Source organism: Loxodonta africana, chromosome 7, assembly GCF_030014295.1.
Source record: "Loxodonta africana isolate mLoxAfr1 chromosome 7, mLoxAfr1.hap2, whole genome shotgun sequence".
Taxonomy (NCBI): Eukaryota; Metazoa; Chordata; class Mammalia; order Proboscidea; family Elephantidae; genus Loxodonta; species Loxodonta africana.
In genome coordinates this window covers 2,563,367-2,580,801 of record NC_087348.1, presented here as the reverse complement: position 1 = coordinate 2,580,801, position 17,435 = coordinate 2,563,367, and the positions used below count along the sequence as shown (strand labels likewise).

Here is a 17,435-nt window from a genome sequence, read left to right as displayed (position 1 = left end):
TTCCACATATTTGATTATTTTTCATTGTTTTTTCTGTTATGGATTTCTACTTTTATGGCTCTATGATCAGAAAAGGTGCTTTGTAATATTTCGATGCTTTGGGTTTTGTTAAAGCTTGCTTTGTGGCCTAATATGTGGTGTATTCTGGAGAACTGCTGTCTATTGGAAAAGCAAGTATACTTGGCTGCTGTTGCGTGGAGTGTTCTGTATATACCTATGAGGTCAAGTTGGTTGATTATGACATTTAGGTCTTCTCTGTCTTTATTGAGCTTCTTCTGGATGTTCTGTCCTTCACCAAAAGTGGTGTGTTGGTCTCCTCCTAGTATCGTGGAGCTGTCTATTTCTCATTTCAATGCTGTTAGAGTTTATTTTATGTATTTTGGAGCCCTGTCCTTGGGTGCAGAAATATTTATTATGGTTATGTTGTTCTGGTGTATTGACCCTTTAATCATTATATAGCGTCCTTCCTTATCCTTTGCGGTGGACTTTGCTTTAAAGTTTATTTTATCAGAGGCTCATATTGCCATTCCTGCTCTTTTTTTGAGTGTTGTTTGCTTGAAGTATTTTTTTCCCCATTCTTTGAGTGTTAGCTTGTTTGTGTCTTTAAGTCCAAGGTGTGTCTCTTGTAGGCAGCATACAGATGGATCGTGTTTTTTTTTAATCCATTCTGCCACTCTCTGTCTCTTTTTTGGTGCATTTAGTCCATTTACATTCAGTGTAATTATCAATAGGTATAAATTTAGTGCTGTCATTTTGATATATTTTGTTGTGTATTGTTGATAGTTTCTTTGTTCCACTTAATTTTCTGTGCTGAGCTGTTATTCTTTACGTATTTTCTTTTAGTCTCTTGTTGATTTTGTATTTGGTGAGTCTTTATGTTTTTCATGTTTTTTATTTTGATGTGTAGGTTTGTCAGTTTCCTTGTGGTTACCTTAATATTTACCCCTATTTTTCTAAGTTTAAACTAATCTTTTGTTTATATCACCTTGACTTCATCTCCATATGAAAGATCTATGACTACCTTTTTTAAAAAGTCCCTCTTTTTTGATTTAATGCTGTCATCTTTTACATAATGACGTCTCTGTTTCCCTGTTTTGAGTGTTTTAGCTTTGATTTGTTTTTGTGACTCCCCTGGCTGGGTTGATACCTGGTTGCTCTGTCCTGTGTTCTAGTCTTGGGTTGTTATCTGATGTTAATGGTTTTCTAACAGGAGGACTCCCTTTAGTATTTCTTATAGTTTTGGTTTGGTTTTTACAAATTCCCTAAACTTCTGTTTGTCTGGAAATGCCCTAATTTTGATATCATATTTTAGAATCAGTTTTGTTGGATACATAATTCTTAGCTGACAGTTTTTTTCCTCCAAGGCTTTATATATGTCATTCCGTTGCCTTCTTGCCTGCGTGGTTTTCTGTTGAATAGTCAGAGCTTAGTCTTACTGACTTTCTTTTGTAGGTGACTTTTCATTTATCGCTAGCCACTCTTAAAATTCTTTATCTTTGATTTTGGCAAGTTTGATTATAATATGTCTTGGTGACTTTCTTTTGGATCTACCTTGCGTGGGGTTCAATGAGCTTCTTGGATATATATCTTCTCATCTTTCATAATATCGGGGAAAATTTTTGCCAACAAATCTTCAGCAATTCTCTCTGTATTCTCTGATATTCCCTCCCCACCCCCATTCTGGTACGCCAGTCACTCATAGATCATTCCTCTTGATAGAGTCTCACGTAATTCTTAGGACTTCTTCATTTTTTTAAATTATTTTATCTGATTGTTCCTCAAATAAGTTGGTGTCAAGTGCTTTATCTTCAATCTCACTAATTCTGACTTCCATTGCCTCAATTCTGCTCCTATGACTTTCTATTGAGTTGTCTAATTCTGAAATTTTATTGTTAATGTTTTGGGTTTCTGTTCACTGTCTCTCTGTGGATTCTTGCAGCCTGTTAAATTTGTCATACTCTTGAATAACCTCCTTAAGTTCTTCTATTGCTTTATCTGTGTGTTAAATTTGTCATACTCTTGAATAACCTCCTTAAGTTCTTCTATTGCTTTATCTGTGTGTTCCTTGGCTTGTTCTGCATTTTGCCTGATCTCCACCCTGATTTCTTGACGAGCTCTGTATATTAGTCTTTTGAATTCTACTCTGGTAATTCCAAGAATTTATCTTCCTCTGGAAGATTTTTAGATTCTTTATTTTGGTGGCTTGCTGACGCCATCATGGTCTGCCACTTTATGTGACTTGATATTGACTGTTGTCTCTGAGCCATCAATAAGTTATTATATTTATTTATTTTATTTGTTTACTGCGTCCTAGCTTCTTTTGTTTTGATATGCCCCAATAGGCTGGTTGTGTGAGCTAGTTTGATTATTTGTGCCTTGAAGCTGTCATGTCCTGTCTCCAGGTGGCTAGAGCTGTTACTAGGTATGTGAGCCCAAGAGTCCATTTACTTTTCTTGTGTGGATTCAGCTCAGGTGTCCAGGTCATCGGTCCATGAGTGTATGGTTCAGGCTCTCACCTATAGTTCTAGATGGGCAGGGGTGATTGGAGTAGGCACAGGTATCTGGCTGCAGTCGGGGGCCATGCACTGATCAAGGCAGGCAGCTGACTTCTGCCCCTTAGTGTCTGAGTGGAAGACATGTTCCTGTTCCCTGGAGCACGTAGGTAGGTGGGTTTTCCAGCTGGACTATGGGTGCCCAATGCTGTTGGCTGTAAGGACTGGGGGTCACCACTTATTCTTGGACCCCTGTCGCAGGTGGCTTCGTAGAGTGGGTAGAGCCACCAGTCCTCAGGCCCCTGACGTGGGTAGGTGAGGGCCCTGCTTAATGGGTGGGGTGGTGTCAGATGTCATGAATCTGCCACTCCTCCTTATAGCAGATACAGATTAAAATAGGCTTCAGGTATATACCATTATATTGTGCTAATGAGGGCCTATGCTGTTGAAATGGGCCCACACAGGTCTATGCAGGGGTGAGAGGCATTCAAAATCAGTGGACTCCTTATGCCTGTGCCTAGGCAAAGGGGCTGTGACTGCCCTGAGTTCCTGGCTTAGGGGAGCAGGCAAAGTTCCCAGCTTAGGGGAGCTGGCAGGTTATTTTTTCCTGTTTGTTAATTTGTTCCCTCTTCAAAGCTGGGAGAATGGCTCAGGATATGCAACAGGTCCTAATTCCAGCCCAGGGAGTACAGCAATCTCTGGAGCTGGACAGGACCTGGAGCAAAGCAGGGAGGGAGCAGGTAAATAGGAGACAGGTATTTCCCAAAAGGAGGTTTTTTTGTTTTTTGACCTGTGTGGTAGGTTAGACTCTTGTACTTATATTTTGCCAACTGATTACTGTTTCTCACTTGTTCTGGAGGTTTGAGCTGACTCTCCACCGCTCGGTCTCTTCCCATGTGGAAAACACAGCCTCACCGCTTGTGCAGGGTGCTGGTACCAAGCAGGCCAGGTCTGCAACTCCTTGCTGCTTCTGAACAATCTCTCCCTCCCCCTGCCACGCAGTCTGATTCCTCAACTTTGTCTTTGATGTTCAGGGCTCCTAGATTGTCATATGTGATCGAATCACTTGTTTTTGGGGGGTCTTTTTTTTATTGTAAGAGGACCACAGGAAGCATCTGCCTACTCTGCCATCTTGGCCCCGCCTCCTCCGTAGAGTTTTCGGTCGCTGATTTTTCTGAAGCAGATCCCCAGGACTTACTTTCTTCTGAGGTGCTTCCGAGGCAACTCGAACCTCTAACCTTTGGTTAGCAGCTGAGCGCTTTATCATTTGCACCACCCAGGAACTCCTATGTTTGGGCAAAAAAAGCCAAGCCCATTGCTGTTGAGTCAATTCCGACTCATTGTGACCCTACAGTACAGAGTGGAACTCCTCCACAGGGTTTCCAAGGAGCGGCTGATAGATCCAAACTGCAGATCTTTTGGTTAGCAGCCATAGCTCTTAACCACTGGGCCACCAGGGCAGAAACCCCCCAAATGCCCACTTACCTCTTTGGTTTGCCTCAGTGGGTCCCCACTGATGCTACCCAGCAGAACGTTCTGTGATGGTGGAGGTGTTCTGTTTGCCCTGTTCAGTGTGGGAGATGCTAGACACTTGAAACATGGCCAGCGCTCCTGAGAAACTGCGTTTTCTTTCTACTTGAGTTAATGTATACCTAAATAGTTCTGTGGCAGCTCTGGCCACAAAGTTCCTGTACTCAGGGCATGCAAACAGCATCGGGATCCTCGGTCCCCAGGAGCCGGGGCTTATAATAAACAGCTGCTGATGTGCAGCCTGGGGCCCAGTGTTTCCCCAGCAAACATGGCTAGTAGACACTCTGAGGCCTGGTGGTCTCCTCCTGACGGGCCCCCAGGGTCCTCTTTACCTCCTCTCCTGAATGCTCCCCAATCTGCCCACCCCTGAGCATCTGGAGGGACCTCACATCATGAACACTCCGTCTGTAGGCACCAGCAGCATCGAGATTCCGGTCCTTTGTCTGCTGGTCAACGGCGACCCCAGCACGCTGGAGGTAGGGGTGGGAGCAAGGTAGGGGTCTGGGGAGGAGGGATGGAGGGCGCATCAGGCAGGTGGGCACAGGATGGCACGCGGGGCTGATTGTGGGATCTGCTCTCCCCTCCTGTGTCCCCTTCCCAAAGAGGATCTCCAGGGCCTTGGCACAGGCAGCCCCGTGGCTGATCCTGGCGGGTTCTGGGGGCATCGCCGATGTCCTTGCTGCGCTCATGAACCAGCCCCACCTCCTGGTGCCCCAGGTGGCTGAGAAGCAGTTTAAAGAGAAGTTCCCCAGCGAGCACTTCTCCTGGGAGGACATCGTGCACTGGACCAGGCTGGTATGCACAGCCGATGCTGACCCCCATTCCTTCTCCCGGGCTGGGGCTGGCCCTGTGGGTACCGTCCTCTGCCTTCCCATCCCCACAAGACAGCCCCTCGTGCAGCCTGGCCCCCTGGCTGTGCAGCCCTGGTGTGCGAGCTCTTGCTTCAGGCCCTCACAGAATGGGGGCCTTGGCCACAAGCCCCTCGGGCCTGTGGTTGTCCAGTCCCGTGGCCTGTGTCCCCCCTCAAGTCTTCGCTTGTCCTCCAGCTGCAGACCATCACTGCACACCCACACCTGCTCACAGTGTACAACTTTGAGCAGGAGGGCTCCGAAGAGCTGGACACGGTCATCTTGAAGGCGCTGGTGAAAGGTGAGGTGGCAGGGCAGCCAAGGATTGCATGGGGCTCTCCCGCCGAATGCCCATATGGCACCTCGGGGGGCCCACCACTTCTCAGTGGGGAGGGGGTGCAGGGGAGCACCAGAGCCACTTCCCATGTCCTGCTCATTCCTGGGGTCCTGACTCCCAGATGGCCTGTGCCTGGGCCAGCGCCTGACACCCCCCTGAGACAGCCATCCGGGAGGGCCACACTGTGTGTGTGTGTGTGTGTGTGTGTGTAGTGTACATTTCAGTGCTTTTAGTTCATTCACAGAATTGTGTAACTGTCACCACTATCTACTTCCAGAACATTGTCATCACCCCAAAAAGAAACCCTAGACCCACCAGCAGTCACTCCCCATTTCCCCCCTGACACCCCAAGCCCTGAAAAAAAAACAAACCCCGTCGGGTGGATTCCAACTCATAGCAACCCTACAGGACAGAGTAGAACTGCCCCACAGGGTTTCCAAGGAGCACCTGGTAGATCGGAACTGCCGACCTTTTGGTTAGCAGCCAAACTCTTAGCCACTGTGCTACCAGGGTTCCCATGCCCTAGGCAACCACTAATCCACTTGCTGTCTCTATGGATTTGCCTGTTCTGGACGTTTCGTGAGAATGCGATTACACGTTAGGTGGGCTCTTTGTGACTGGCTTATTTCACTCAGCATCGTGTGTTCAAAGTTCATCCATGCCATGGCAAGTGTGTGTCAGGCCTTATTCCTTTTTCTGGCCTCATGATGCCCCGTTGTATGGGTGGACCACATTTCATCTATCCATTCACCTGCTGATGGCCCCTCAGGCTGTGATGCTTTGTGCTTTTGATTAGAGACAAATGCATGGCTGGGGGCTGACCACTGGCAGCAGACACAGGCCCGAGGCAGGGAAGGGGCAGCGCTGGTGGCCAGGGGCACACTGTGCCAGGGGAGGCCCCTCCGTCGAGCCATCAGGTGTCTGGACTGTGGGCAGCTGGCTCTGGGTTTCATGACTACGCCCCAGACAACAAAAAAAGAGGGGTTGAGGCCAAGGAAGCCCTGTATCCCGTGGTCACATGAGTCGCATTGGCCCCCCCAGCATCCTTGTGAGAAGGGCACCATGATACCCGGGCAGTTGCATACACTGGCCCTGTGAGGCTGAAACACCGGGGCCTTGGGGTGATGGCAGGTCTCATCAGGCAGCGCCCAGCCCTGCGCACTGCAGTGGTCTTGCCCGAGAGTGGACTTTCCAGGCCAAGAGACAGCAAAACCACCCTCCCCATGTTGGAAGGGGTCTCGGACCACCAGTGCCAGGGAGGGGCCTGGAAGCCCACGGTGTTAGCCGAGACCTCCACCTTCCTCCTGCTACTGCTGAGGTCCCTGGGAGGCTGGAAGAGGCTTGGGGAGGGCGCCCCTCGCTAGGGAGTGAGACAGGTCCCCAGCTCCGGCTCCACTCTGCTCAGCCTATCCCAGCAGGAGATCTAGGTGGCCTTTCCACCAGTGCTCACTCCAGGACTTTGGGGGACACTCCTGACCAAGCCTGTGCCTCTCACATTATTCGGGGGCTGCAAACTGTCCTCCCAGACCCCGAGCAAAGGCCCGTGTCCCTACGTCTAGAAGACCCGCCTTCGGGGGGGCCTGTACCCACCCTCGCACCCTCCCACCGGTTTCACCTGCAGCCTGCAAGAGCCACAGCCAGCAGGCCCAGAACTACCTGGACGAACTCAAGCTGGCAGTGGCCTGGGACTGCGTGGACGTCGCGAAGAGTGAGATCTTCAATGGGGATGTGGAATGGAAGGTGCCCATCCCCTCTCCCCACCCTTGACCCCAACCAGCTGGGCTCTGTGGGCCCCCCACCAACTGACCAAGAGCCCCTGTCCACCTGGGCTGTGTGTGCCTCTGCCCCTCCTGCCAGCTGTATCCTGAGCCTCCGTTTCTGGCCCACGAAGTGTGGCGGCCTGGAGCAGGCGGTGTCCTGGAGGGTGGGCTGGGGTCCTCAGTGCTGTCGTCTGGGCCGGTGCTGGCCAGGTGCCTTGAGCCAGTGAGCTGAAGCCCAAGGTGGCCAGTAGCCTCGTTCCTGCCTTCCCTGCCCTCCCGGGGACGGAGCTGGGGGCCTGAACTGTCCTCCCGCCCCTTGCCGCGTCCTTGCCCCGCCCCCTCACATCTTTGCTCCACCCCCACATTCTTGCCCCACCCCCCATGTCTTTGCTCTGCCCCTGCATCCTTGTTCCACCCCCCACGTCTTTGCTCCGCCCCTGCATCCTTGTTCCACCCCGTCTTTGCTCCGCCCCCGCATCCTTGTTCCACCCCCATGTCTTTGCTCCGCCCCCGCATCCTTGTTCCACCCCCCATCTTTGCTCCACCCCCACATCCTTGCTCCACCGCCACATCCTTGCTCCACCCCCACATCTTTGCTCCGCCCCTGCATCCTTGTTCCACCCCGTCTTTGCTCCGCCCCTGCATCCTTGCTCCACCCCCACATCTTTGCTCTGCCCCTGCATCCTTGCTCCACCCCACGTCTTTGCTCCGCCCCCACGTCTTTGCTCCGCCCCTGCATCCTTGCTCCACCCCCACATCTTTGCTCCACCCCCGCATCCTTGCTCCACCCCCACATCCTTGCTCCACCCCCACATCCTTGCTCCACCTCCACATTCTTGCTCCACCCCTGCATCCTTGCTCCACCCCCGCATCCTTGCCCCACCCCCACATCCTTGCCCCACCCCTCACCTCTTTGCTCCGCCCCCACGTCCTTGCTCCACCCCCACGTCTTTGCTCCGCCCCCGCATCCTTGCTCCACCCCCACATCTTTGCTCCGCCCCACGTCCTTGCTCCGCCCCCACGTCCTTGCTCCACCCCCACCCCTCACGCCTGCTGCCCCACCCAGCCCCACGACCTGGAGGAGGTGCTGATGGACGCGCTGGTGAACGACAAGCCCGAGTTCGTGCGCCTCTTCGTGGACAACGGCGCCGACGTGCCCAACTTCCTGACGTATGGCCGGCTGCAGCAGCTCTACCGCGCCGTGCCCCCCAAGAGCCTGCTCTTCGACCTGCTGCAGCGCAAACAGGAGGAGGGCCGCCTGACGCTGGCCGGCCTGGGCGCCCAGCAGGCCCGCGAGCCGCCCTCCGCACCACCCGCCTTCTCCCTGCACGAGGTCTCCCGCCTGCTCAAGGACTTCCTGCACGATGCCGGCCGAGGCCTGTACCAGGACGGCCGCCCGGGGGCCCGGGGGCAGGGGGTGAGGGGCGGGGCCGGGGCGGGGGGCGGGGCCGGGGCGGGCGGTGAGGGGCGGGGCCGGGGTGAGGGGCGGGGCCGGATGAGGGGGCGGGGCCGGGGACCAGCAGTGGGAGGGTGGGAGTTGGGGACAGGCGGTAAGGGGGCCAGGACTGACAGTGAGGGCCAGGGTCCAGGCAGGGGCCCAGGCACGGAGGCTGATGTCCGCATCCTCCAGGAGAAAGGTTCAGCCAAACGACCCATGGGGCAGAAGTGGCCGCTGGACCTGACCCAGAAGAGCGAGGACCCTTGGCGAGACCTGTTCCTGTGGGCAGTGCTGCTAAACCGCCACGAGATGGCCACCTACTTCTGGGCCATGGTGAGCGTGGCCACGGCCCACCGCCCTGGGCAAGACCTTCCCCCAGCCTCAGGCTCCCCTAGGGGAACGCTTCCCACGGGTTCCTGGGGAGGGGCCGGGGGGTGCCAGGGAGGGGTGCCTGCCTCAGACTCAATCTCACAGGGCCAGGAGGGTGTGGCCACCGCGCTGGCCGCCTGCAAGATCCTCAAAGAGATGTCGCACCTGGAGACAGAGACTGAGGTGGCCAGAACCATGCGGGAGGCCAAGTACGAGCAGCTGGCCCTGGGTGAGTGGGGAGGGGACGAAGGGGTCGCTGCCTGTTCCCGATCCTGAGCGGAGCCTCTTCAGTAAACCCGCTGAGGTGCTGTCAAGGGCTAGCTGCAGGGAAACAAAGGCAGAGAGGGGCAAGGGTCAGGGCAGGGCCCTCGAAGTGGAAGCAGGCGGGGTGGGGGCAGGCAGGGTGGGTCTGGCCCAGCCTCGGCACCACGCCCCACGGTCCCCTGGCCCAGCAGAGCTCTTCTCCGAGTGCTACAGCAACAGTGAGGACCGTGCCTTCGCCCTGCTTGTGCGGCGGAACCACAGCTGGGGCAAGACCACCTGTCTGCACTTGGCCACTGAGGCCGATGCCAAGGTCTTCTTTGCCCACGACGGCGTGCAGGTGAGTGGGCAGCCGGGCAGCAGGTAGGTGAGTGGGTGGACTCCCCCAGGCACTCTTCCCTTCTGTAGTCCCCACCCCTCACCACCATGGCCATCCCAGCCGTGCAGTCCCGTCAGTGCTGGGGCTTCCTCCCTGGGTACACCTGGCCCTTGCCCCACCTGGGGTCTCAGTGGACATTCTCAGCTTGGCCCCCACTGCCCCTGAGCACTGCCCTCCCCTCACCCCCAGGCTCACCCCAGTACCAAGCCCTCCTGGTATGCTTAGCTCCTTAGGAACATCTTGCTACCAGGCCCCCCCAAGGGCAGGTGGACAGCAGTGGGGTATAGCGGACGGGCATCTTGGCTTGGGCGGTGTGGTGTGGAGGTGGGCCAGCAGCCACCTGTCTTGCAGGCCTTCCTGACACGGATCTGGTGGGGGGACATGGCCACGGGCACACCCATCCTGCGTCTCCTGGGTGCCTTTGTCTGCCCTGCCCTCCTCTACACCACACTCATCAGCTTCAGGTACACCAAGGGGCTGCCCTGGGCTCCTCAGGTGCAGGCAGGTGTCTCGCGTGCCCCCGCCTGGCATCCCCGTGGCCCTCTCAGCACAGCCTTCACGCGCGGCCAGGGCCTGGCCTTATTCTTCTCGGTGCGGCCGGCAGGCTCCTTGCTGGTGGGTACACAGGGCTATCAGGGTGCCTCTGGGAGCCTCCACTGTCTGAACATCCCTACCCCACAGTGAGGAGGCCCCACTGAGGGCAGGCCCGGAAGCCCTGCAGGAGCTGGATAGCCTGGACACAGAGAGAAGCCTGCTCAGCAATCCCAGCAGCAGGTACCCAGCCGTGGCGGGCAAGGGGTCTGCAGGTGGGCACCGGGCTGAGGGCTCCGTGGGGCACTGGTCCAGTTCTCACTGCCGAGGCCTCCTCTGTGCCACAGGGTGGGTCAGCTGGAGGAAGCACACAGGGGTCTGTGCGGCCACCGCGGGCCACAGGCCACCTTCCTGCTCACTCGCTGGCGGAAGTTCTGGGGCGCGCCCGTGACCGTGTTCCTGGGAAACGTGGTCATGTACTTCGCCTTTCTTTTCCTGTTCACCTACGTCCTGCTGGTGGACTTCCAGCCGCCGCCCCAGGGGCCCTCGGGGCCCGAGGTCACTCTCTACTTCTGGGTCTTTACACTGGTGCTGGAGGAGATCCGGCAGGTCAGTCTGAGTCTGGGCCTCTGCTCAGGCCAAAGCCCCTCAGCTGCAGAACAAGCAGCATGAGGGGTTCCTGTCCTTCCTGATACCTGAGCCTTCTCCCTGGGCATGGATTGATCCCTGATCCTAACTCTAGACTGAGCCCTGATCTCAAATCTAAACTGAGCAACGATTCCAGCTCCAGACTGAGCCCTGATCCCAACTCCAGACTAAGCCCTGATCCTAACTCTGTACTGAACCCTGATCCTAACTCTAGACTGAGCCCTGATCCCAGCTGTAAACTGAGCCGTAATCACTACTCCAGACTGACCCCTGATCCCAGCTGTAAACTGTCTTGATCACAACTCCAGACTGAGCCCTGATCCCAGCTGTAAACTGAGCCTTAATCACAACTCCACACTGAGCCCTGATCTTGATCATAGACGGAGACTGTAGACTGATCCTGGACCCTCGTCCCAGAGTTCCATGAGCCCATGACCAGATTGACTTTAGCCCTTATCCCAGACTTAGCCCTGAGCTTATTTCTAACTGATCTTGGATCCTAGTCAGATTGAGCTTTGATCCCTGGTCAAAGGCTGAGCCCTGATCCCTGATGATCCCAGCCTGGTCTGGGCAGGACTGTCCTCAGCCAGAGGTGGAAGCCCAGGCAGCAGTAAGAGGACTGTCTGGCCCTCCACCAGGGCTTCTTCACGGATGAGGACATGTACCTGGTGAAGAAATTCACACTGTATGTGGAGGACAACTGGAACAAGTGTGACATGGTGGCCATCTTCCTGTTTGTCATCGGCGTCACCTGCAGGTCTGTGTGGCCCAGAGGCCTTGCAGGAGCAGCTGCAGGGGGCTGGGCATGCCGTCCACAGGCCTGGAGTCAGGCCACCTTCCACATGAGGCCACTTGGGCCTCGGGAATCGGGCTTTGCTCCGGCTGGTCCCTTGGCCAGCCGTGCCCTCGGGGCTGCCTGGCAGCGCAGCTTTCGTCCTCTCTAGGGTGCTGCCCTCGGTGTTCGAGGCCGGCCGCGCAGTGCTGGCCATCGACTTCATGGTGTTCACACTGCGGCTTATTCACATCTTCGCCGTCCACAAGCAGCTGGGCCCCAAGATCATCATCGTGGAGCGCATGGTGAGCCCTGCAGCTCCGCGCCCCCGCCCCAACCCATCCATCCACCCCTGCCCCGCTAACGCGCTTCTCCCGCCCCGAGATGAAGGACGTCTTCTTCTTCCTCTTCTTCCTGAGCGTGTGGCTCGTGGCCTACGGCGTGACCACGCAGGCCCTGCTGCACCCGCACGACGGCCGCCTGGAGTGGATCTTCCGGCGAGTGCTCTACCGGCCCTACCTGCAGATCTTTGGGCAGATTCCTCTGGACGAGATCGACGGTGTGGACGGAGGAGGGGCGGGGCCAGGACCGGTGGGGCGGGGTGTGTCAGGTCTGCGGGCCTCATGGCCCCTTGGCTTGGGTTTGAGCAGCTGGAGGCTCCGGGAACTTTCCCAGGAGGGGAAAACGTGCTGGCAGGACCGGGCAGGGGATGGGCGCCTATGCAAGACCCCGCAGGTGGCTGGGTTTGGGTAGGATGAAGAGAAGAGCCAGCACCCCAGGAAAGGCGTCCAGCGGCTGCGGGCCTGTGTGAGGGCCCAGGGGTCCGGCCTGGGGGCAGTCCTGGGGGTACTGCAGGCCTGGGGCCTAGGTGAGGCAGGGGCGGGGCCACAGGGCAGGGGCAGGCATGAGGCGTTGCTGCCACTGCAGAGACAGTGCAGGGGCAGGGTGGAGGGGCAGCTAGTAAGGCAGGGTCAGCGCCCCAGGCCCTCAATTAATATTTGTCAAGAGCATCAGGGTGTGCGTAGGCCGGGGGTGAGCTGCGCCGTCAGGGAAATCGCCCTAGTGCGGTCTGCTCCCCCATTTTCTCCACCACACCCCCACAGCTCTCTGTATTTGCTTAGCACAACCGTGGCCTTCCCGGCTCACTCCATGCTGCCCCCTCCCCCAGCCCTGCCATACACTTAGGCCCCTAGGGGCAGGAGCTGGCAAGGTGGCCCCTCCAGCCAGGGCAGGAAGGGCTTTTGGTGGAGTGGCCCCCAGTAGGGCCCTGCTGGTCCTACATACACCACCTGCGATGGTGGTGGGCACATGGACTTCTGGAAGGATCCCCAAGGCCCTTGGGCTGCCTCAGAAGGGTTTCTAAAGCACCAGGTGGTCTCAGCAGTCACAGGAAGGACAGGGTGCTGGATTCCCTGGGCCTCATCTTCATTTCCTCCTTGAGCACTCCTCTTCCCCTCTCTGCGTCTGTTTCCCCATCTGCTCAGAAGCCTTGGCTGGCCTTCAGGGCTCTCTTCCTCCCCGAACACACATGTCCAGCTGGAGATGAGGCCATCCCTTTGTTGGGCAGAGAGTAATTCACAACCTATCCCGACCCAAGAGGGAAACTGAAGCCCAGGAGCCAGGCTCTCAGGCTCGGGCAGCTCCCCCACTGCCCGAGGGCCCCTGGCCCAGTGACCGCTGGAGCCCCAGAGCTGGGATGCCCTGAAGAAAGCCCCATGTTCCTGGGTCCCCAGAGACAATCTAATTCCCATGCCCCAGCCCCCGGTTGGGTGGTACCTTTTGGAATCACGAGGGAGGGAGGTAGTGGGGTCTCATTACCTCCGGACTCTTGTTAAGATTTAAGGCTTCACAATCTCGGCTCCCCGGGCCCTTCCCGGCCACTCCTTGGGTTCAGGGATTGAGAGTGCAGGGCCATGCTTCAGCCTGGGGCAGACTAATGGATGCAGAAGGGGAGGGCACAGGACGGATCGTGGCGGGAACTGCCATGGGCACACTCAACAACTCAAATATGGCCGGTGGCACTCAGGTGAAAGGCAGGGACACGGGGAAACAGGCCTCTCCAGGTGCACCCAACATGCGCACACGCACGGAGGCAGGGGCTGGGGGTGCACAGAGGAAGAACAGGAGACACAGACCCAGAGGTGGGGAGGTGGCTTTCCCACAATGGGAAAGAATGAGAACAGCTTCAGCAGAGCAGGGCGGACGGTCACCCCAACCAGCACCTGCCTCCCCGTGGAGATCTCGACCCTAGGGCGAGGCCCTCTGCTGAAGGGCTGTTGCCCTGGCTGCTCCAGAGGGCGCCCTGGTCGCTGCCCTCTTGGCCCGGCCCCACCGTGCCTCTGTTTCAGGAGGTCGCGTGAACTGCTCCACCCACCCCCTGATGCTGGAAGACTCGCCCTCCTGCCCCAACCTCTACGCCAACTGGCTGGTCATCCTGCTGCTGGTCACCTTCCTGCTGGTCACCAACGTGCTGCTCATGAACTTACTCATCGCCATGTTCAGGTGCCCGCTCCCGGCTCCCCGGCCCCGGCCCCCTTGGCCCTCTCTCTGCACCTCCCAGTGCAGTTGTCCTGAGGCCCTCCCTGCCCAGGGACCCCTCCCCATCCGGCTTCTGACTCCCGACTGCTCTGGCTCCGCCCAGGGCAGGGCGGACTTGGGTCCGCGGGCCCTCGTGTCTGGTCCAGGCAGCTGAAGGGGTAACCCCCCATGCCAGGCGCTGGGGGGCATATATGAGGTGGTGCAGACGAAGGGAGCGCAGGGCTCGGTGACGTGCCGGGGACCCAGGTGGCCCAGGATATAACAGCGGGGACCCAGGAGTGAACCCCACTTCAGACACCCCGCCACAGGGAGAGATGGGTGGATCTAAGACAATGGGGGGCTCCGTTCCCCAAAGGAGTGCCGGCGGGCTGCAGCAGGGGACGCCTCCCCACCAGCCTGCTCACGCCCTCGCAGCTACACGTTCCAGGTGGTGCAGGGCAATGCCGACACGTTCTGGAAGTCGCAGCGCTACAGCCTGATCGTGGAGTACCACGAGCGCCCCGCGCTGGCACCGCCCTTCATCGTCCTCAGCCACCTGAGTCTGCTGCTCAAAAAGGCCTTCCGCAAGGGGGCGGAGCGAGAGGGGCGGCGCCTGGGTGAGGGCGGGGCCCGGAGAGCGGGGTGGGGCGGGGCCTGGTCGGGGGCGGGGCCGGACAGGGGCTGCAACCCAGGGGCGGGGCCCGGAGAGCGGGATGGAGCGGGGCCTGGGCGAGGGCGGGGCCTGGCAAGAGCGCGGGCCGGGATCCAGGGTAGGTGCCTGGATGAGGACGGGGCACCCTGGGCGAAGATGCGGCTGATAAGAGGGGCGGGGCCTGAGTGGGGGCGGTGCTCCGGGGGCGGGGCCTGGTGGGGAAGGGGCGAAACACCCTGGGCGGCGGTGGGGCCGGTGAGGGCTGAGCTGGGCCGGGGCCTGGGGGACCGGGCCAAAGGCACCGCGGAACTAGGGGGAGGGCGTTCCGCTTGTAGGATGGGGCTCCCACGTTGGGCGGGGCCTGGCGGGGGCGGAGCGCCCGAGGCTGGGCAAGGCCTGGGGGCCGAGGGGGGTCTTGTGGCTGGGCGTGTGGTCATGTTGCAAGCGGCCCCTGCCCAGGCCCGAGGGACAGGGTAAGCTCTCTCTGCACCTGTCCCCTGCCCCGCTCGTAGGCCTGTCTGCAGAGTGACTTGCCAGGCGGGGACCGACCCCACTTGAAGGGGGTCGGGGGTATTTCTGTGCTTGCCCGTGGGTCCCCCTCCAAGGCCAGGCCCAGGATCTGCCCTGAGGGGCGCTTGGCTCTGGTTGACCAGCTGCTGCCCCGCCCCCCAGAGAGAGACCTGCCGGACCCCCTGGACCAGAAAATCGTCACGTGGGAGGCGGTCCAGAAGGAGAACTTCCTGAGCAGCCTGGAGAAGAAGAGAAAGGACAGCACCTCGGAGGTCCTGCGGAAAACCGCCCACAGGTGGGGAGTGAGGCAGCGGCGCAGGGGGCCTGTAGGGTAGCCTACAATCTCTGCCAGGACCTGCCGTTCTTATTGTAGGTGGCCGCCTGCATTCAAGCTGGTGTGGTCTCTGGGCCAGACGATAAGGTTCGGGAAGCTGAGGCATAGAGAGAGGCAGGGTCTCCTAACCCTAGGCCTGGACTCTGCTGGCACCTGCCTGCCCCTGTTGACAGGGATGCTGGCCAATAAGCATAGCGTTCTTCCTACTGCAGGGTCTCCGCGGGGACTCGGCCACTCTGTCCTTCTCTGTGAGGCCCTCCTCCACGCCTGTCCCCAGTCCCAGTTCAGGGGCTCTCAGTTCCTGTGTGCTGGAACCATCCTGCTTTTACCCCCTGCTGTCCCCAAGGGCAGGGAGGGCCCCTCTCATGCTCCCCAGAGTCCAGGTGCCCAGTTCCTCCTTCGGCGCCCACCCCCTCATACTCCCCAGAGTTCGGGAACTGCCAGCTGCAGGTCAGGAAAAGGGGCAAAGTAAGTGAGAGGGCCGCAACCCCCCAGACCCTGGAGAGGCTCTGTGAGCAGGGACCCTGAGGGGTCAGTGTGGGCAGGGAGGTGGGCTGCCCAGGGGAGCACTGGTGTCATACCTGCCCTGGTCATCTGCTCTGCCACAGGGTGGACTTGGTGGCCAAGTGTCTGGGTGGGCTGCACGAGCAGGAGAAGCACATCAAGGGCTTAGAGTCACAGGTAAGCTGGCGACCACAGGTCCCTTTCTTACCAGATGGGCATGTGTGCATGAGGCCATGTGGCACCCATGTGTGGGGACCTTTCCACACCATGTGCCCCTGTGGCTGGGATGCGGAGAGGCCTTCCTCAGGGCGTCGAGTTGGGCACTCCCATCCACTTAGCAGGGACTGCACCCCAGGAGACACCATCCCTGTGCCCTCTGCCCAGCCAGCCTGGAGCCTGGCCCTCTGCACCTTGGTCCTTGGGTTGCAGCCACTTGCAAAGAGTGGGCTCAAGGGCAGCAGGCGCCCTGGCAGGTCCCTCCTGCCGTGTGAGTTCTGGGCTCCCTGGATGCCTGTTTCTCTTACAGATCAACTACTACACAGTGCTCCTGTCTGCTGTGGCTGACACTCTGGCCCAGGGCCACAGCCTCTGGAGTAAGTGAGGCTGGGTAAGTGGGTGGGTGTCTGGAGGGTAGAGGCCACAGTCCTCCAACAAGGCCTCAGACCCAGCCAGGCTGAGGGGCTTAGCTCCCTCAGACCCCTGAGGTACTGCCTGGCACAGCCCTTGTAGGCTGCCCCTCTGTTGGGAAAGCCCTGGACATGGTCTGGACAGGCTCTTCTGGCTACCCAGCCTTCCCCTAGGCAGCTGGTCTGTGTGGGGCCACCTGCGTCCACCCTGGGCCTCTGGGCAGGCCCCCTCACACCTTCCTGAGGCTGTCCCAGCTGCTGAGGGGCTTTCCTCCCCTGCCAGGCTCTCAGAACTGCGGCAGCGGGAGTCTGCAGCCCCCTGCCGAGCACCGAGGAGGCCCTGGCAGCAGGGAGGACCCTGAGGCTGGGCAGCCGCCCCCTGACACCTGAGTCATCTGCCCTGTCTGCCTGTGGCCCACCTCCTCTGGAGGCCCATCTGGCCCTTTCCGTCCAGATCCAGTAGGAGAGGCGGGGTGTGGCCCAGAGTTGGAAGACAGCCACCTCTCCATGTGGTGGAGCACCCAGTGGCAAGCAGTTCTCTGGGTCTCTTCAGATGGCCACCTCTTCTGGAAAGTCAGCTTTGTGGAATGGACACACTGCTGCAGGCAGCGCTCGGACCTCCACCCCCACCCCGCCTTTGTGCTCCCTGAAAGAGAGTGTTTGACACGCTGCTGGCTGTCATTTCTTTCCTTTGGGACCCGAGTGTCCTCAGGAGTCAGTTGGCCAGCTTTCGCGTGCCCCAGCTCCCAGCTCCCACCCCATGCACCCTCTGCAGCTTGCAGTAAGCGCGCACGAGTCGAGTCTAGTCAAGTCCCGAGTCTAGACGGCTGCTGGGTGCTACCCGGCCGGCCCTGATCCGCCCACACCTCACACTCCCCCTCAAAGTGCCCAAAGTGCTGGCTGGTCCAGATTAAACTGGCTCAAGGG

At 58.5% G+C, this 17,435-nt stretch overlaps 1 protein-coding gene across 1 annotated transcript in view; it reads left to right on the top strand.

Annotated features, from left to right (window-relative positions):
- The window catches only part of TRPM5 (transient receptor potential cation channel subfamily M member 5), a 28,273-nt gene extending 11,375 nt beyond the window's left edge, over positions 1-16,898 (top strand). Inside the window, exons 5-24 of the mRNA XM_064288940.1 lie at positions 4,434-4,498; positions 4,626-4,817; positions 5,069-5,171; positions 6,829-6,947; positions 8,034-8,384; positions 8,598-8,738; positions 8,880-9,003; positions 9,230-9,375; positions 9,766-9,878; positions 10,096-10,188; positions 10,293-10,554; positions 11,232-11,350; positions 11,538-11,670; positions 11,750-11,924; positions 13,714-13,867; positions 14,318-14,499; positions 15,207-15,339; positions 15,987-16,059; positions 16,409-16,475; positions 16,792-16,898. Coding sequence (XP_064145010.1) covers positions 4,434-4,498; positions 4,626-4,817; positions 5,069-5,171; positions 6,829-6,947; positions 8,034-8,384; positions 8,598-8,738; positions 8,880-9,003; positions 9,230-9,375; positions 9,766-9,878; positions 10,096-10,188; positions 10,293-10,554; positions 11,232-11,350; positions 11,538-11,670; positions 11,750-11,924; positions 13,714-13,867; positions 14,318-14,499; positions 15,207-15,339; positions 15,987-16,059; positions 16,409-16,475; positions 16,792-16,898 — 2,852 coding nt within the window. The remainder of the gene's footprint in view (positions 1-4,433; positions 4,499-4,625; positions 4,818-5,068; positions 5,172-6,828; positions 6,948-8,033; positions 8,385-8,597; positions 8,739-8,879; positions 9,004-9,229; positions 9,376-9,765; positions 9,879-10,095; positions 10,189-10,292; positions 10,555-11,231; positions 11,351-11,537; positions 11,671-11,749; positions 11,925-13,713; positions 13,868-14,317; positions 14,500-15,206; positions 15,340-15,986; positions 16,060-16,408; positions 16,476-16,791) is intronic.
- Positions 16,899-17,435: the final 537 nt, after the last annotated feature.